General features: G+C 43.1%; 1 protein-coding gene across 2 annotated transcripts in view; it reads left to right on the plus strand.

Moving 5' to 3' along the window:
- The window catches only part of HPS4 (HPS4 biogenesis of lysosomal organelles complex 3 subunit 2), a 287,681-nt gene extending 273,375 nt beyond the window's left edge, over window positions 1-14,306 (plus strand). For both annotated transcript variants that reach the window (XM_078667309.1, XM_078667310.1), the window contains exon 14: window positions 12,352-14,306. In XM_078667309.1, coding sequence (XP_078523435.1) covers window positions 12,352-12,520 — 169 coding nt within the window. In that variant the 3' untranslated portion in view covers window positions 12,521-14,306. The remainder of the gene's footprint in view (window positions 1-12,351) is intronic.
- The last annotated feature ends 7,188 nt before the right edge of the window (window positions 14,307-21,494 follow it).

Raw genomic sequence — 21,494 nt, forward strand, 5'->3', positions numbered from 1 at the left:
CTGTACCCAATTACAACTAAAGGCATGTTTCTTAGTATAAATCAGCAAAATGTCAACGCCATTTTGTAACGTACTGATTCATCATCCAATACATTATTAATATGTACTAAATGCCACAATCTAGCCGTGTATCGGCTTTATCATCACTTCAATTAATTCTGCATGATCGTATCGTCAGATAACTTGATCACTGTGACCGTGATCAAGTTATGTGACGATAACGAAACGCGTCGATATTTCCTTTGAAGACTGGATGCTGTTGAATAATTAAACGAGAAAACCACCACTGGGTCTGGGCTCCCAACGGCACAGCTTGCCACAAGCTTATAATGAACAAAAATAGGTGCAAATGCCGCTAACACTGAAAATGACAGTTATTTAGTCAAAACATACGATTGAAACAATATGTTTGTTGGTTTTAATTCCAATTGCTTTGTTTTATTTCTTATTTTTAAGTTTCCACTTCTATTTGAATCTGTGATTTGTCAAATTATTATACAAATGTTAAAACCTGGTGTACACAACAAAGAATGACATTCAATTTATAAAAAAAACAACTTTCTTATTTACAAAAAAATGCATACAATTATACATTCAATCCTCACTCATTCTTCAATCATACCAATACAAACAGCACAAAGAAACATCAATGGTTCGATATATGCCGGAATCAAAATATTCGCAACAAGAAAGCCAATATGTGTTTTGACACAAAAACATATATATACAATTTATTGATTCTTATCACTTCCTAATTTTTGATTTTGGCTTGTAACATAAAGTCTACGCGTTTCGAACTCTCGTCATTTGGGAGTTCTCATCAGGACCAATATCTCTCACTCATCAGAGTATAGCTGGAAATGTCCACGAAGTCACACATTCAGGAAGTGGATGCGAGTGGAGAGCATTCCGAAGTCGTTTGAGTACACATTCGACCGCCACAGCGGGTCCCGTCGGAGGAAAAATTATACACGGAAGCACCCAGACAACGTACACAACGCGCCTGATTACTCTTTTCAGAATGCTGAGAGTCAGGCAGCAAAACACACGCGATTAAAACAACAATGTGTGACTTCGTGGACATTTCCAGCTATACTCTGATGCCTAGCTTGCTGGGTGTGTGAGGGTTTTAGTTCCAACTAGGGGATTCCCCCCTCTTCCTAGCACACACACTTTTCCTTTGTCACTCTTCCCGGGGAACTTTGTACCTTCTTGTGCTATTAGTTGGTGGACTTGTACACTGGACCCCTCTAAATATTGTCCTTCTCCAGTCCCTCCTTTGTTCAAATGTTTACGCGTGGGAGCACTCCCGCGGGACTTTGAGGTTACCTACAGAAATCATCCTTTACTGAGAGGACCAATGGGAACCTACTGATACAATTCATGTACAGTTAGGCTTCTACAATTCTAAAAACTATTCTCGGGGTTGTTGTTCTCCTTCAACACCTCCTGTAGTATACCCTGGCTGGTACTTTCAATCCCTCAAACATGGAGGATGTGCCAGGCTTGAGTTTCGAATAAAGAAGCAATAGAAGAGGCCTTAAGATCAGCGCCCTCACTCTTTGGAGTGGGTGGTGCCATTGCCTCAGGTTCTGCAAATGAGGACTGGGTAACTGTCACCTCACTGAAAAAAGAATGGCTTAGAATAACTGTTCATGGGGCAATGATGACTGAATATTTGAGGGCTAAGATCGCCCCCCAGGGACTTATAGTTAACATCATGCCAAGGCTGTTCCTTGAAGACGGTCAATTCAAGGTAGACTGGTGTCATGTCTCTTGGAAGTGTACAAGAGACCTCCTTTTCTTGATCGTCAAGACGGCCAAGAGACTAGCTGACGCCCTTTTGGTAAAGATTGCTGCCATTGAGACAGCAATCCAAAGCACAATGAAAAAGACTCCCTTTACAGCCAAGCTTGCGGAAATCAACCGAGCAATCACAGACAATCAAGAATTCCTTCTACAACAGAAAATAGCTAAAATGCAGAAAGATGTGGCTAAATTCGATAAGGAAAAAGTTTACCCTTATCTCAAAGAAGGATACACTAACAATAGGAATAGCTACTCCACTGATGAGAGCTCAGGTAATGAGAGCCGCAGGGGCTCCTCTGGGAGTGACTCAAGTGGCGGCTACCAAACTAACAACAGAGGCAATCAGCGTCGTCTTAATTGGAACCAAGCCCAGAGCAACGGTCCGATGTTTCAAGGACCACCACAGATGCTACCTCCTTGGCAATATCCCTTCTATCCCCAGGGTCCTCCACAATTCTATCCAATGAACCCACCTTTTTTAGGCAGAGGTTGGGGCAGAGGAAGAGGGCGCAAGCGAGGAGGGCGAAAAACCGTGCAATGGCAAGATCAACCAACTGTACAGACAACAGTGGAAACCAGGAGCACAACCAGAGGCAGGAGAGTTTGATTGTGAATCTCTCTGACAGAACATTAAATAAGATGGGGACAGAAATTCTTGAGAAAGGGCTAGGGTTTGTTCCTACACCGACCCCTGATAGCTTCACTGAAATGTGTGAAGTGAAACAATTCTTTGACTATGAAAAAACAGAGTTACGTAAACCTTCCACCTTCACCCCCACGGACTATATGGTTCCACCAGAGATTTTAACATTTGAAAGGGCGGTGCTCAAGAGTCTGGATAACCAACCTACTACCTCCACCTACAAACATTTGAGCTCGGCTGAGAAACAAGCTGTCTTGTTACTGGGTAATGATACCAGTATCGTAATCAAACAGGCAGACAAGGGTGGGGCTACTGTTATCCAGAACAGCATTGATTACGATACGGAATGCAAATGCCAACTTTCTAATGCCACCCATTATAGACCTCTCGCTACAGATCCTACCAAGAGACTCAGTACCACTATCACGAGTCTGATCTTGGAGGGTGAAACTAATGAATGGATCTCTAAAAATGAAGCAGCATTTTTGATCACTACAGACCCGGTCATCCCATACTTTTACACTCTGCCAAAGATTCACAAAGGGGTGTTACCGGTTCCTGGAAGGCCGATTGTTTCCGGCATTGGCTCACTGCTGGAGCCATTATCGAAATTATGTGATTCATTCCTCCAACCTGTGGTTAGAAAAATTCCTTCTTTCCTGCAAGACACCAGGGATGTCCTCCGCCTCGTCGATTCCATTGAGGGGAGGGATGGCGTTGACCTCCTTCTCACCATGGATGTCGAGGCGCTTTATACTAATATCCCCCCAACAGGCTACACTAGAAGCAGTTGAGTCCACCCTCCTATTAGAGGAATGGTCATCTCCCACTCCTGTGTCATTCATCATGGTGTGTGCCTCCTTGGCATTGACCGAGAATTTCTTCCAATATGGGACACAACTGTACCACCAGATCCGGGGGACCTCTATGGGTTCGACATTTGCTCCGAGCTTGGCCTGTATTTACATGGCAACCTTTGAAGAGAGCACTATCAGATCTGCACTCAACCCTTACTGTGATAACATCACCCTGTGGCGCAGGTACATTGACGATATTCTCATCCTTTGGAAAGGCGATCGCTCCTCCTGCGAAGCCTTCTGCTCTTGGATCAACCTCCAGAACCCGTACTTAAAATTCACAGGTACCATTTCAGAGACCACCATTCCCTTCCTAGACCTGTGCATTAACCTCAATCCAACTGGTCTGAGCACAACTTTGTATCGTAAGAGCACTGACAGAAATAGCCTTCTTCTTTATCAAAGCTATCACCCACGGGCCCTGCGGGACAACCTCCCCTTTGGGCAATTCCTCAGGGTCCGGAGAAATTGCACAGCAAAGGTTGATTTCCAAAGAGAAGCGACCCTCTTACAACATAAGTTGCAGGACAGAGGATATCCTACCAGACTTCTGAACAAATCACGTAAAAGAGCTTTGAACAACCCAAGAGAGAGCTTGTTAGAGTCACATCCCCCAGCCATAGACGATCAAATAACTTGTGTGACACGCTTTACTCAAAACTCGCCATTTCTAAAGAAAATGATAAACAAACATTGGCCCATAGTGAATTCAGGTGACCTAGAGATTCCACGCCCGAGGTTTGCTTTCAAATGAACCTCTAACTTAAAAGATGCCCTCATCCACACACGTCCAAAGAAACACTCCATGGACAACCAAAGCACCCTATGGGGACTCCCCCCTGTGGTTGGACATTTTTCTTGTGGTGGGTGTGCGGTATGTTCACAGACACTGCAGTGTAAGGAGGTTACAATCTCAGACACATTTGTGTGGCAGCTCAGGAAACACACGAATTGTAACAGCACCAAATGCATCTATATGATCACCTGCCCCTGTGGGAAACAATACATAGGGATGACTATGAGGCAGATCAAAGTGAGAATTATGGAGCACAAAAGTAATATCAGGTGCTCCAAGACACAAAGTTGTATGAACACTACTCCCAGCATAACCACCCTGCAGAAAGTCTTACATGGCTGGTCTTGGAATCCCACCCGACCATCTCCAAACAGGCCCTGTTCAGGATTGAACAGAGATGGGTCCACTGTCTTAAACTGGACTCGGTGGGGTTAAATGACTCTGTCCCGTGGGCATCCTTGGGTAGCTAAACTCTAGGTCCCTTCATGCTTGATGATCAGCTGTCATCCGCCGTATTTCACCCCTACATCCATTCCACTGATTAACATGGAGGGTAACATGCCACCGCGTTCCCCACCCTGGTTCCCAACCTTTTACCACCCTATGTAAAATGAGGGTTTACCGCCCTGCCAGTCCCGTATTACAACCTAGTTTTCTTAGAGTGACCGTTCACACTACTGCTCAGCCACCCCCAGCTGTAACTTCCGTGATCAGCGCATGCACATTCCATAGCAGAATATTATAACTATATGGGGGCTACAGTGTGCACACGTTTATACCAGCCACTCTCCCCTCTCTCCAAGATGGCCGCCACCTTTACCACACAACCCTTCCAATTTGGTTGTCCATGGCCTCGACAGAGTCCGCACATGCGCGTCTGGTGACGGGGGCGTTACACTCACGACAGCGCCGACTCAGCGTATCCAGGATGGCTACTTAGACAATGGTCCTCCCCAAGAACTGTTACCAGCTGCTCTGCGCCTTGATCGGACGCTGCTCGTGGGGTAGGTTCAACGGCCAGGACCGTGCGCCGCCGAAGGTAAGCGTCTCTAATTTTAAAGTACCTTCGGTCGACATCACAACACTGGCGAGTTGGATAATTTGACTCATGCTTGCCTTTGAGTCAAGGGTTCAAGGTAACCATGGGCTTACGTGTCGCGGTACTGCATGCGGGACTGGTTGGCTGCCTGGGGTGTCCGCGGTCTGCCGGGCTTCTGTGCATTGCGTGTGCTGCGTTTACATGTCGTTTCCACGACTTGGACGCGGCTCGGGCGGTGTGTGGTTCCCGGTTGATCGGGTGCTCCTTGGGCGACCACCAGTTGCCGGCCCTTACTACGTTGCGGGGCATTGGTCTAACCGGCACAACCAACACTCCGGTTGCAGGGTTAACTGTCCGCCTCCAAGTGTTGCCCCCGTTGGGGTTTCCCCAACCCCTTACTTATGATGACCATTCTACCATATTTCCCCCTCCCTTCAGGTACCATACCTTGACAGCCGGTCCCACGGGAGCAGACTGCGAGGTACCGTAGGGATTTCTCTGGGGTAAGCATTTTTTAACCCGGTCTCCTCCTATTTCTGCAGCACCTTTACTTCTTCTGACCAATTGCTGCATGACTCTGCATAACCTAGATGATCGTTTCGGATAATTATCCTCACATTAGATCATCTGCTTGTTTTTAAGCATTCACTGTGTTCTGTGTGTGTGTATCTGGATTTAATAAATTTTTTGCGAACCCTTCATATGGGACAAGTGCATATACTTCATCGTTTTGTACATTATCTCTAAAACATACAGGTCGCAAAACTCCAGCAGGACCAATCGGCCTGCGCCCCGGTATCCGCGACCAAAGAAGGGTGTATACCATATCACCTTTTTATTAATCTTTTTTCACTGTGTGGTACTAATTTGACTGAGGTCCTGAGGAATTGCCATTACGGCAAGAAACATGTCGACCTAACCAGAGGGTAGCAGTTAACATGCCCAGATAGTTCAAAGGCATCTATCTCCCCTCCCACCTTTTAATCAAGGGGGTCTACCACGTGAATAAAAACCCTAGACCTCTCATACTTTGTCATTGACAGTGTACCAAAAAATCCAAGAGGTGGGGATAGGCAGCTAGCCTTGAGAAGACTAGAGTCGAGGTACATTATTATGCTCAACTCGAAAATCCCACACGGGATGAATGCCGATGAAGCCCTCAATGTACATTTGTAATTAATTTTCGCAACAGTTTCCCTCATGAGCTCTTTTCCAGTCCTCTCAGTATTCGAGTATCGATGTTTATTTTATTTTCTCTTCAATCTTTTCTTTCTCCACTTAGAGATTGCCCCTGTACAGACAACAACACATTAACCACTAGTAGTTTGGACCATTACTTCACCTACACACAGGATACTTACACATATGGTCCGGATGGGTAATACCCACTCGGGTACAACTCACCTAAACCAGAGCATCTACCAGCGTGCATCATTAGGCTCCACGGGTGTTCTTGCCCATGTCCAGGACTGTGCCAACCCTTTATTAAGTTAGGAATACACATTCCAAGGGTTCTGCACTGGAGACATTACCCAAGGTGTCCAATGGCCGCACAGACACAACCAGAATAAACAGCAGTACAGCTGTACTACATACAGGACTGTCCACTACACGGTTAGGACAAAAGCACACAGGCTATTCATCATACAGAATAGCCAAACATCAGCCCACGGTGGTGAAACCGGCCCATTGATTGTAAAAACGAAGCCGTATATTAGGGAGAACATTTTCTGCTTTGGCTACACAAACCCAGTGCAATAATGTTCCAATTACGCATTGTAAAAAATGGGATAATCTCTAAATGCTATTATACATTTAAGTTTACTATTTTGAGTGCTAATAGCAAACTCAAGTAGGTTATTTTTATGTTCTAACACTCTTACGTTTGATCTGTTTTCTTATTTTGTTAAAACTACAATGTCATTGAGTCATGTCAGACAGCACTTCTATGTCTATGGCTGACTCTGTGGTCTGTGCCCGGGCGACCAAGGGAGAATACTTTTGTATATATGTAGAAACTGATTGTCAGTGCTCGTAATGCAGTGACCAAGGCGGTTCTGCCGCCGAAACGCGTCCGACATTGTAACCAAAGAATAAAAGCTGCCTGTGTCATCAAGTATCACGGAGTCGGTGCCTGGTTTTGCGCACGCTGTCAGGATGGAAAAAAAATATATATATTCTTATATATATATATATATATATATATATCCACCAAGTGAAGGGGCGGTAGTACCCAAATCGGGAGCATGCTTGTGGTTCGGATTTGTTGTTGGGCGGAAACTGGTAGTCACTAAATCGGTGTGGTAGACTTCACCTCTGGAGGATATCGAACTTTTAGTGGGACTACATAACTGGGAAATTGGGGCAGGACGTGACTATGAAGTGTGTATTTATCAGAGAACATATTGCAGGGAATTTTGTGTGAAATGTCAGGTGATGGTGACGGGCAGTACGAGGGGTCTGTGTAAAGGTCAACAAACTGGTAAGGTCAACAGATTTTGTTATATTAATATTGCCCCCCCCCCCCCACATGCCAGCCTTGCAAATCTTAACAACTGGTCTAGTATTGGTAAACATGGCTAGTCTTGTTAAACGTGAATAGAACATGTATAATTGAGTGTTGTGCCCAGACTAAAGAAATATTCCTAACAAATTCTAATATTTTTTAGCTCTTCCTCTATATCTAACACATCTTAACAAATATTGAACACCAGAGAGGGTAAGATAATACTATACCTGTACCCATTAAGATATCAACATTTCTGTATTTTCGATATAGGCTAATGTGATGAGGAGTCCATTTCAGCTTAATTTTTTCATCCAGGAATTTCGTCAAGTCTCTGTGATCCGTAAAGATATGTTTCGTTCCCATCAGTACTGATCCGGAACTTCCTTGGATTTAATTATATGCTTTGCAGGGCTTTTATTTATTATGCTAAGATCAGCTCAGAAGCTTGATTACATGAACTGCTCGGGAGTTATTATCTCTGTTGATCTGTGCCAGTTTGCTTTTGCATGATGTTTGCTCTGTATTACATATTTATGAAAAGTGTACTCTTTGAATTCATTTCTTTTTGCAGCACCTAACACAGCAGCAACAATTCAAGTGATTTTGTTTTTGGTGGCTCAAGTCCAACTTCATGTGCAATTTGCCACTGTGTGAAATATTGCAAGTTGTCGTTTCTACATGATCATCGTTGTGGCTGGATAGTACCTGCACATTGGATGAACCGAGACATATTTCTTGCAGATACTGTTTTCTTTACAGAAGCATGAGACACAATTGTTGGAAATAGTTTTCTTCTGTTTTGCAGTAATTTGGTCATAATACCTCATTTTATAAATGACGTTGCTTGATGCAGATGACCAGTGCATATGAGAAAGAGTGGCGGGGATCCACTACCGAGTGGATTACCGATCCACTCGGTAGTGGATCCTCGCTGCTTGCATTCCCCTGCTCCCGCCTTAAGCGTCCATCCGACTTTCTTTTCCACACCACGCCGCCTTCCTCCCTTCTCCCTTCCCTCTCCTCCTAACGCCCCTCTTTCCTTTTTTGTACAGCACCAGCCTTCTCACGCAACCCTGTCCTGAAGATGATCCTGAATCACAAGGATCTTAACGTTGTCGACTCCTCCGCTCATTAAATGGCGCATCCCCCATTCTGGCTCAATTGAATCGTTCATTCTAAGCAGAAAACCTATGCATTGTTATATGAGCCATGCCGCCGTCTTGATTCACTGTATATATTTGTACACTTGCACTTCATGCGCCGTTCCAGCTGATCACAATTGTCACTTGTGTCACTATCCGTATGTTACCGTCACATACCATGCACCGAGTCCAATTTGGGTTGTTTTGCCATTAACTTGGTACAGTGCTGCTACAACTGTTTTTTTCTTTCTTTTTCTTCCAAATTATATGATGCTTTGTGCACATTCCTGAACCAATTGGAGTCTCCTTGTCTCTGTTCATGTAATGCTTTCCGCATACTTATATAATTGTCTAATGAATAATACCAGTTGGGCCATTGTTCACGTATTCTATATTTCCTACCCTGATCCCAACGTGATTTAAGGGTTATGCTCCTGTAGTTATTTACAACATTAACGGTGGAAAGGGCATGTTAGTAGTAGAGCCTAAGGGCTAACTATGACTTATGTGGTTATAACCCCAGCTCGCAGTGCCTGCGCTCCAGAAAACGCTACCAAGCTGTCGGTATCTTGACCATTGTGTCATGCGTTTCCCACGTGGCTGGCAGTGTGTGGGCAGCAGGGTAATGGCAGCAGCACACTTCGGCTCTGGTGATATGCCGGAAGCCATTGCCGGCCATGCTAAAGTTCCTCCAGTCAGTCCAGTGCACTGCTTCCTTACATTACATTGTGCAAGAGAAACAGTGCGTGCATTCGATCTGAAGGCATCATTGGAGGACAAAACATGAGCACCAGTTACATTCCACATGGACATATTTGCCTTTGAGCCAGTTATTTGTCTCATGACATGCCCTTCCGCCGACTCTCGCATGGCGGTGCCCCCGCCAGGAAATGGTCAGCAGACGGCAGGTAATGATTAGCCCGGCAGAAAGCTTGGGTGGAACCCCACCATTGGCCTCCTCTGCTTCTCCCGCCATCGCCACAAGTATTGGCGGTGGTCTTGTGGTGTGTGACCTTACAATGCAATCAGGCAGTTGGACCGCCAAAAACGCGACAGCGGGAAACGTTCCGCTGTCAACATAATCGGGCCCTAAGTACGGTAGGCACATCTGAGCCCTCTTGTCCACTTTTAATTTTTTTTAAAAACACTTGCCAGTTATATATGACTGTGTTCAAAATTAATGTGTTTTGAAAAGAAGTCGTATATGAAATACAATAAATTCTTTCTCTCACACATAAAATTATTTTCTGTTTCTCATTACCCGACAAAAGGCAAAAAAGCGTCTTTCAAAGCAGGTCAGAAATCTCAATAAATGTTACATCGCAGAGATGTTATTTATTGTGTCAGTAAATGGTAGCACATCCGTCTCCAGTGACCTGCTATATACACATGTAAAATAAGCAACGTTCTGGAATAATATATCCAATTAGTACATTATTTGCTTGGGTGCTGCTCGACCATCTCCAGACTTGGATGGACGAACATAAAATCTGGAGCACATTCCAAGCCGGTTTTAGGAAAAACACCTCTACTTTTGACCAAATATTTTGACTCTAACTTCTTTATTGGAAAATGTGACCATAGAGGGTGGCAGCTGCTATATAATTTTTGTGGATCTAAATAAATTATGGGCTGTATTAAGCAATTTAGGGGTTCCTGTTTATTTGTGTCATCTGTTCAAGAGTTTACATGAAGGCAATTATGCTCAAATTAGGTACAGAAAACATGGTAAACTCACCACACCATTAGCAGTAAACAGGTGTCAGACAAGATTGCGGGCTCTAGCCCACCTTGTTCTGTTTTTACATCAACGCTTTGGTTGATGTATTATATAAGGAGAAGGACATTGATGCACCAAAAGGATTGCATAGTAAAGTGCCGGCAATTATGTTTGTCGATGACACATTACTGCTTTCCAAGTCGCCAATGGGTATTCAGAGGATCCTCACCTGCTTTGATGCCTTTTGTAAACATAGGGGGCTGGAACTTAACATCCAGAAGACAAAATATATGGTCTTTAACCCAGTTAGTTCGACACAGAGTAATCCCTGTTTGAAGGGCATCCCGCTGGAGAGTATATCTGTATTTGAGTATCTAGGGGTTACCCGAACTGTAAAAATGGAATGGGGGTCACAAATAAACAAAACAGGTCTTAATGTTGGTGAAGCTATATAGGAATTCTTTCCTCAAATCTGTCAGACCGATTGTGGAGATCTATAGCGAGCACAAGCAAGGGGTGCTGTAATGTATGGGCCTGAATTATGGGGACATTGTTTTCAGACTTGGTAATACTCCTTAGAGAACAATCTAACCAGGCAGCTATTTGGTCTCCCACTTAGCTCCCTGTTTATTCGTTTGTGTTTGGATCTAGAGGTGAGACCAATCACAGAGGAAATTGCTCTTAGACCTCTAACCTTCTGGCATCGTTTATGGCTGTATATAGGGCGGAGCTAAACGAAGTACTGGGACTTCTGGGTGCAGGGAAATTAGCATGGTTTGTACATATCAGGGATGTACTACGAAGTATAGGTAGAACGAGACTATTGGATACTCCTGAGGTAACATGTCCCGCAATTACTAGAAATGAATCGGTCGGAAGCTATAGGGAGAGTAAACTTGCCCATTTGCAGGAAAGCTCAGCAAATAGTACTCTAACAGCTAAATTCGTGAGAGTTAAGGAACATTATATTTTGGAGTCTTTCCTGGATGACATTCAAGGAAATTATATATACAATTTTGGCATTGGGCCCTTCCCCCGCGCTCATTTTCCAGAAGGGGGCAGGTACATTGTCTTTAGGATGTCTGGCTTGTAGCACTGAGGTGGAGACAGAACTTCATGTATATTTTGTCTGTCCTGGTTACAACAAAGCCAGACATTGGTGGTTGATCCAATTGTGCAGAAATGTGGGGTCTAACTGTTGTGCAGAGGTTTTAGGCTCCTGAAATATAATACTGAAAAGCCCAGCATTTTTGTGGTGTCGAGCTTTTTATTTTCTATGTGGTGTGAGCGCAAGTCACTTATGGAAACCAATCCACAGATGTAAGTCCATGTATTTTCCAAAAGGACTCAGTATGTTTTTTAATCCATTTATTATTTATTTAGCTAGTGTTAAATAGGTTTTAGCTTGAGGGAGCATTGTATACCCATTTTAAGTATTGTTTAATATTGTGGCTAATCTTTATGGATCAATAGACTATATTTTGCTAAATGCAATTTTTTAATCTTGCATACTATTAGTGTATTTTAACAGGGTCCTATATATTGGTTAAACATTTTGAGGTTATTTAATGGGGTGCAGGTTTGTAAACTGTACTGTAAATCAGGCCTTTGCTGCATATGCGTGTGTATTTTATGATTGTTCTTCTAATGTATTGTATGATCTATTGCATCTACACTTTAATGGTCTATTCACTGAAATAAAGTATTCGAAAATGAAAATAAATTATTGGATGCAAGGTTGTCTTCTCAGTAATTTCAATTAGGATGTTATCAGGTTAATTATGTGTATAGATAATGTTTACTTATCAGTTTTTTCAATTTTCCACTCTTCAACAGAAATTCATCTACGGCGATCTATGGCTGCCAGAGTCCTGTTCATGAAACTTATTTTCAGCAGTTGGCATCTCTTCACAATTCTGGTGCTCCAAATCCCCACGACAGTGCATTCACTTTATCAGGAAAAGCTAAACAGAAACTTCTAAAGCATGGGGTTAATTTACTGTGATTTTTTTTTTTTTACTGTAAGACCTGTTTTTTGTTGAATGGTATGATTCCGTGGGTGATGTGATGGGTAAGGGAGTAGAAAGTGATGGCTATGAAGGCAAGAGTGAGATTAGATAGTATTTAGTTGAGAAAAAAGTTTTTAATTGATTTGTTTTTATTTACAAACTTCCACATTGTGTGTGCCCACGCGTAAAGCATCTTTGGTTTTAGTGGTCCATTATATATCAGATAATTGAATTACATTGAAAAGAGCACTGAATAAAGCCAGGTTATTATCTGTAAACAAAAGTATAAGAGTAGTTCCATGATAACAATTTCCTGTATTTGAGGTACTACGGAGGTAACTAGCAAATTACATGTTCGCTGAATGCATTTTATTGATCCACATTAACAGTTACTATCCTAATTTCACATGCCTGCGAAAATCAGATTGGCATTGTAGTTTAGACTAAGATGGAAAAACCACTGGCACATATATCCTTTTTAGCACATCCAAAGAGCAAGGTTGACAGAAATGAAATTCACTATTGCTGCCACAAACACCAAGTGCTTTCTTCAGCCGTTTTGCTTTAGCAGTCCAACTTTATTATCTTAAGCATTGCATGGAGGAAAACACCAACAATGGGGCCTTTCTCTGCTTGTCTTCTGTATTTGTTAACCAAAGTCTAAAATGTTCTGGTTTTCTGCTTCGTTTTCGCCCAAATGTTGACCCTTTCATGCAGTACCTGGGGCGTGTGGAAGTGCTGGTAATACCATGGAGCAGCCTCTACAGGAGGTGCTGGCCTCCTGTCTTTCTTTACTGCTCTTAACCTCCTATCTTGCCCAGGCATCCAGTCATTTACTATATGTGCCTGTGGTTGTGAATAGTAAAAAGCAATAAGACAGATCTATTTAAGGCAACTTGCATTACTTAAAAAAATTCCATAAGAATTATGAAATTAATAAGGCCTAGTGCAAAATAGCCAATTAATAATGCAGTGCCTGACTCAGACTGTGCACTTATGCACTTCTCTCGAATTTCTGATGCAATATACTATTCACAATAATACATTTATTTTCTCACGAAGATTACAATAGACGGTACAATAAATCTCTCGTCTGCATATGATTTCTTTTTTTTTTTAAATAAATATTCAAAACAAGTATTATTTGTCGTGGCATGTAACATTTCTTTCTATTCCTTCAGAGAAGTGTTATACATCATTAGTTGTTAATTAGTTGTGTCCCATTTTTTCATAAACTTAAATCATATATTTTAATTTCAGTTTTTATTTAAGAAATGAATACACTGTGTGCAATGTAATTACCGCTATTATACTTTATATATTGAGGAAAAAAATGTTTTGGGGCATTATAAAAAAATGCACACAAGATAGGCTTTACATTGAAAAGGCATACATATCTTGTACAGCAAAGCAATGTATTTCTTCATTTGTAATTGCAGAGAGACATGTACACAGAATAGTGTTTTTATGAAAATACTTGTTCGCCAGATATTGTTACTAATTCTACCTGTGAGATTAGGAGAAACATGTATATGCCAGTGTGGCAACCATAAGCCATAAAATGTGTTTCGTTTATGCAACTGTAGCTCGAAATGTGAACTCCTTCAATTATATTTCTGCATATAATCTACAACAAAATGCACTGCCGTTTTTTTTTATTGAAAATATATCATGCAGCATTTCAAACAGAATAAAAAAGTTCATGTTTTCTTCAGAAAAAGGCATCTTTCTTAAAAGAAATGAATCTGTTTTTCGAGTTGAAATAAATTCAGCATGCCAACTGTAATTTCTACAGTTTTCAGTACTCCAACGAATATGTATAGGTACTATCCTTAATTGTGACTATATGAGCAATATGCCCAAAAAAAAAAAACACAATTATGAAGAAATAGAACACTGCTTTTGGTCTTGTTTTCTAAGTTATGATTAAGGCTAGTAATGCTATCCTAACCTTTCAGTAGGGAAAGGTCGCAGAATTCAAATATGTGCTCACTAGTTTAACTCTTGAGATGAGTAACATGCTTTTTTGACGAACGGTAATGTGTAATACTTTCACACGTAATTATATGGCTGCCTAATTTAATTTAAAATATAAGGTTTATTAATGAGAAATTCATTTTCATTTTAGTCACAAATAGTTTTTCTGGCTTCTGTGCGAATAAACTAGGAGTTAACGGTAACTAATTGCAATAGCTTGCACTGTATTGCAAGCATAGGTTTTTCGTGTCATGATTTTGATAATGCTTTTATGCTGTATCAGGGTATACTTTTCCTATTTATTACTTGTGTTCGGGAACTGTGTACCCCTGAATCAAGGTTACTGTGCACAATTCTTTAAGTGGACACTCTTATATTTTCCCATACTTTATATGATATCTTGTAGATTTGCAAATGGTTGTCTCATTGGAGTATGAGAAAATAGACCATGACAAAAATATAAATACATTTCAAACCAGTAATTTTGTCATTTCAATTTTAACTTAGTTTACCCAAAAGTATAGAAACGTACATAGTTTGGGTCGGAGATATATAATTGATCCCTTCATTTAATCTCAGTTGTTATTTTAGTTGGGCATATTGATTAAGTCATTGGTCATATATAACTAATAATTTTGAAGCATGCACCTGATCAGAAAATCTCATTAAAGTTAATGTATTGTTATAAAAGATAGTGTTATAATCTGATGCAAAACTCATTTGAAGAACTGCATGGATTAACAAGCAGATATTTTAAATATGGAAACACTTATGAATAAATCAAACGGGGATGGAAAACCATGCTAGTTGTATAATTCATCAATGACTCTGCTACCTGCCTTTTTGGGTTTAGTCTATCACAAAATATGCATTTTAAAGAAATTTTCCCTTTTTGAATTTATAGCTTTCTGTTTAAATGTTTGAGAGTTTCCAAATGTTCAAGGAGAGGACGGCTTCGAGTTTTCAGTAAACTAGTCTACAGGTTTAGACTTTCAAAGCAGAATTACATACTTGCTTTCTGGCTAGAAAATATTTTTCCTTTTCTTAATAGCCACCTTTTACAGACTACAACATTTGTATTTGTAAACCACACTTGGATGCCCCTGACAAGTACATCATCATTTTATGTGTCGTGTACAAGTTTTACCACATTCGACTAGTGCATCACTGCACAAATACAAGCTGTAGTGGGGCTGAGCCTTGCATTTATACAGTGTTAAGTTAGCATGAGCTTATTAGAAGTTTAAACGCCATTTTACCTTTGGCTTTCTTTTGCACACGGCACACACATTAGATATTGTTTCGAGTGAGACTGAGAGTTTTGCTTCACATGAGAATAACTTGTTTTTCTACATTGCTAGACTTACTTTGTAAGCTAAGTCTGAACAGTGAGTGCCGAGGCCTTCAAGGTTATAACAACACTGTTGCTGTTGTTTGAACTGATCTGCACACGTTTCTAGACATAACATATGCAGCTGTGGACAGCTCAGATACTGGCGCTTTTAATAATACACTGTGTAGGCATGATTGAACACACTTGGAGAACATTCGTATGCGGAGAGCTTGTGCAGAACTCAATGTGATTCACTCCTGCTAATCTCTGAGGTATGGGGTCGCCTATGCAAGCCTAAGAGACCTTCTTTAGTTATAAAATAACCTACTAGCAAGGGAGGATGAAATATAGGTATATATTTAACCTGTTTTCATTTAGCATTATAACATGCTTTCTCCCTTTGTATTTTATGGAATAGTAACTATGCTGACAATCTTATTTCTTATCATATATCTGCTTGAATTAGCTAATATGCTGAACCTGATATCACAGCGTTACAATAAACATTTTAAACTTGCTCGTGTCTCCCTTTACTCCCTGTTCTGGAGTGGTATGATAGTATAACAAAAGAGTGCTCATGTTTCCCACCTCAGTGGTGACGGATAAACCTACCAATAGTTACATAGGTCTTTTCAAGCGTGAATCTTATAAAAACGGTTTCCTTTTGTATTACTTCCCAGTTTGGCATTGTACCTCACCTGTCTGTGTCGTTATGGGTGACATTGACATACCGCAGCATAGTCGCATTGCGGTCCGCAATCATTTGCAGGCTTATAACGTCACCTTGGAGGGCATGGCGGTTATTTTGGTAGTGAGTGCTGAGATAGCTTACCCGTTTGAGATGTTCTACTCCTGGGTGACATTTCCTGCAGTGGATGCAGCTACTCAGGTGTTTCACACTTACACTCACACAGCCGTGCCCGTGGAATATGTTCCTTATAGGACACAAGAAATTCCTATTTCTGCATGGCAGCACCGTGTTTGGTTTAATGGCACCCTTCCCCACAGTTCAACGGCCATTAGATTAGGTCCTTTGTCCATTCCAGATGCTTCTTGGCCTATTTTGGCTGGATTTACCCTGCATCCTCGTGCAGGGACAGTCCCCGTTGCTGAGTTGAGGCCCCTATATACCTCCGCAATTGCAGTTATTAGGGCCTTGGTTCAATATATTACCCACAATTTCCAGGGCGGGGCCCCTGGTGTTGCGGCGCTCCCAGCTGGACAGAGCAGAATGAAACTTAGTCCCGTCATGGTTAATGCGGTTATGGGCAAGCGCCCCCAGGATAAGGATGATCTGCCTTTCTGGCTTGCTATGAAAATTGACCGTTTTTCCTAATTCGAGTCCTGTAGAAACACACAGAATTCTTACGATTAGTTTGCCCAAGTACTTGGTACCGGAAGCCGGTGACTGCGAGTCATGGGGTAGTATCTTTGCGGCAGTGTACACGAGGTGCTTCGGCACTCCGTCAATGGCTGTCCTGCCGACGGTCATTAAACGTGTTCAGGATGAACATGGACCTGAGGCTGTGGTTGAATTGGGAATGAGACTCGTTGGCTCATTTGATGTAGTTTCCGATCTCATCCTTTCTAATATAAAGGGTGATGCGGTGAACTTCCAAGTTTCTAATGCCTTGCGCGATGTCCCCGATGCCGATAAACCCCGTCAGTTACCGAGAATTATTACGGCGGCTTATAAGACCATAGGCCGTAATAGTTTAGGTGTCAAGCCCTTTTCTGGTAAAGGTAAAAAACAGACTCAGGGGTTGAAGACTGATAAAGACGATCAACCCAAAGCTCCAAAGCAAAATTGGAACAAAAATAAGAAACAGGGAAAACAACAACAGAAACAGGAGTCCCGTCCAGTGTCACCAGTGCCTGTGTCTACTGAGCGCTCTTATGACTTGTGCGACCGCGCTACGATTAAGTCACCTGATCGTTTTCAGGTTCCTGATCAACATTCTCCTCGTTCTTTACAGGACACATCGGCCTCATCGTCCGGTGGTGGCGGCGGCAGCAGAGTCAGGGGCGGCCAACAGACTCGTGACCAACCCCGCCCGAAAGACGGAAAAGGCAAGCAGAACGATTCTTTGCAGAAAAGACCCCAGTTTCAGAAAAAGAAAGTTGCCGCTTTAACACCGAGATATGCCACAGAATGCAGCTTCGGAATCAGACGTGGGCGCTGACGCTGTTGGACAGCGCGGCGGAGATTACCATACTGCAAAAGGCCCTGCGTCCACTACTGAAGGTGACAGCGACTGACAAATTTGTTGTTGTTGAGACAGTTGATACTAGAGTAGCTCCCCCTAAAGGTTATTTGAAATCGGCCTTTTAATTGAAGGTGACATACAACGTACCATAAAAGGGGTATTTTGGGAAAATCTTACAACTACGTATGACATTTTGTTAGCGTAGGCTGACTGACCCCCACCTTTTGGTCTAGCAGCTCCGAGAGGGGAGGAGGTAATCCTCCCTAGTTTTCGCGCACACCGTGTCAAAGGAGCATGCGCTGAATTTTGCTGAAGAGTGGGCTAAGGTCCTTGCACCTGCTTTCACTGTGTTTGGTATAAATTCTACCCCCCAACATGAGATTCCCTTGCGGTCTATGCCACAGCCTCAACCTCAATATCCCATGCGGCGTGAAGCGAAAATATCGGTCGCAGAAATCCTTGAACAATTGCAATATCAAGGTGTAATTGAAACTTGTGTGTCTCTGATGCATAACCCTCTTTTTACTGTGACCAAGCCTGATGGTTCTTACCGTTTGGTATTGGATAACCCGGATAACCCGCATCTAAACTTGCATTGCCGTATCTGTGCAGTACAGAATACCCACCGCTCTGCCCTGGTGGATGGTCTTGTGCGTAAAAGGTTTAAAACCACAATTGACATATCCAATGTTTTTTTTTTGCCCACAATCTTTCTGATTTAAGTAGTCAATGGACCGCTTTCACCAGTGGTGGTACACAGAAAAAATTCAAACGATTAGCAATGGTCTACAAGAATAGTCCAGGTGTGTTTGCTGCCCGTATAGTTTCTCTTTTAGAGAGAATCGACCCAGATGCGTGTTCGTATGTGGATGACATTCATCTCACAGACGACGAGATATGGGCGCATCTGTGCCGCGTTGACCGCATAATTTGTAATTTTGCGAACTTCGGTTACAAATTTAACTTTGCAAAGTCTCTCATTGCAGAGTACACAGTGTTGTTCCTAGGCTATGAGCTCAACAACGAAGGTCGAGTATTGGCACCTCACTTCTTGGATAAAATGCGCACAACTGCGCGCTCCTACAACACTGAAAAAATTGCAATCCTTGCTTGGATTTTTGAATTTCGGGCGTACTTATATCCCCAAATATGCCCAGCGTATCAAGCCATTATATGCTTTGATACAACCAACTTTTACCAAAATGTGCTGGCTGCCTGAACATTCGGCCATTTTGAAATCTTTGCAGGCTGATCTTCTAGAATGTAAATTCTTGCTGACTTGTGATAACCACACCAACCTTGTGATCAGGATCATCCCTGGGGCTTTTGGGTTTCACATACCTTACTTTTAACGAAGGTGACACAGTACCTATCGCTTACAAGTCACACTTGTACACTTCGGCTGAAATGCGGTTTTCCACTGTGGAAAAAGTTTTGACAGCAGTGCAAATGGCGATTCTGAGGGAACACGCACTGCCGCTGGGAAAACGCATGTTGGTTGTTAACCCGTATCCTGCCTTGGAGGCAGTGACGAAAGCCAGTGTACCTAATTCTAAAGCTTTGCACCCACGGTGGATACAATGGGCGACATCATTGACGTCTCCGGATGTCCCGTTCATTTTTTACGCCTCCTTACGGTTGCAGGAGTTCTTGCAGTATGAATTTGTTCATCCTGCCCCTTTGACTACGTGCCCTTTGGAGGATTTCCATTGTATAATTTACACTGACGGTTCCGCGCTAGTCGCGCATGGGTCTAAGCATGCATACGTCTCAGCTTGCGCTATTGTGGTTGGTACCATGGTTAATTTATTTATTTATTTATTTTGTGTACTTATATAGCGCGGTCCTGTCGCCCCAAGGGCATCCTGGCGCTTGAGATCCGGTCAACAGCACTTCCACTGCTCAGCCAATTCTAGGGAAAAGATGGGTTTTTAGGGCTTTCCTGAACGGAAGGTAGTCCCTAAAACTTCTTAAAGGAAATGGCAGGGAGTTCCAGAGTTTGGCCGCTGCGACACTAAACGAACGGCCACCCATCCTTACTCTCTGGAACCTCGGAACCACCAACAGTTGAGCCGAAGAGGAGCGAAGGGGCCGCGGGGCAGAATACCAGGCAAACATATTTTGCAATGGCACTGGGCCCTGTCGATGTACCGCCTTAAATACTAGGCATGCCGCTTTGTACACTACGCGCAGGTGCACCAGCAGCCAGTGTAGATCCCTTAATGCTAGGGTGTAGGAGCTGAAGTTCGGACGAGAGAGAGCCAGCTTAGCGGCCATGTTCTGCACCCGTTGTAACTTCCCCAGCAGATTTTTTGGTGCCTCCAAAAGTAGCGCATTACAATAGTCTAAGCGACTCAGTATGGTCCCGCGAACTACTTCCGGCCTGGCCTGTGCAGGGAGAAGGGGCAGTACTTTACGCAACATGCGTAGCAGCATCATGCACGAAGAGATGGTCTTGTTAACATGCATGTCCAGCTGCAGATTTGGGCCAAAGATCACCCCCAAGTTACGAGCTGACTCCGCAGCCGATACCGTCTCGGGGAACGTGGAAGGCCAGAAATTCTCCGGAAGTGCCCGCGGAGTCCGGTCCATGGAGCAGTGGAGCACCTCCGTCTTTGTGCTGTTAAATTGTAGGTAGTTGGCCCGAAGCCAGTCCGCCGTGGCTGCCATGCAGCGATGGAATGTCTCCAGCGGAACCGCATTACTTCCTTCCAGGGAGAAGACCAGCTGGGTATCGTCAGCGTAATTAAAAGCCGAGATACCGAAAGATTTTATAAGCTGGACCAGAGGGCGGAGGTAGAGATTGAAGAGTATGGGGCTGATGGCCGAGCCCTGTGGGACCCCCTGCCCTACTTTCCGCAGCTCTGACCGAAAGGGGGGGGAGCGTGACCATCTGCTGCCGGTTATTAAGGTAGGATACCAGCCAGTCTCTTGCCCTCTCTGTGACCCCGCACTCCTCGAGCCTCCTGATGAGGGTACGATGGCAAACCGTGTCGAACGCGGCCGACATGTCGAGCAGCACCAAAAAGGCTGCCCGACCGCTATCGACTCGCGAACGAAGATTGTCCAAAACAGTTACCAGTGCGGATTCCGTCCCATGCGCAGGGCGGAAACCAAACTGCGACTCGTCGAACCATCCAATTTCTTCCAGGAAGCCTGAAAGGATTAATGGAGAATTCAAGTCTGATGTCATGCATACACAGACATTAGGGGACTGTACCGCCCAGGTAGCGGAGCTCCGTGCTCTGATGCTTGCATTGGAGTACGCGGACCCTGGGGTGACTACTCTTATTGTGAGTGACTCCTACTACTGTGTCCAGTCTTAGACTGACAATCTGTTCTTTTGGACTCAAAACGATTATCGTGACTCCAAAGGTAGCACAATAAAACATAAAATGATCTGGGTTAGAGTGGCTGAACTGAAAGAGCAACTGCCACTCGTGTATGTAATTC

Source organism: Lissotriton helveticus, chromosome 11, assembly GCF_964261635.1.
Source record: "Lissotriton helveticus chromosome 11, aLisHel1.1, whole genome shotgun sequence".
NCBI lineage: Eukaryota > Metazoa > Chordata > Amphibia > Caudata > Salamandridae > Lissotriton > Lissotriton helveticus.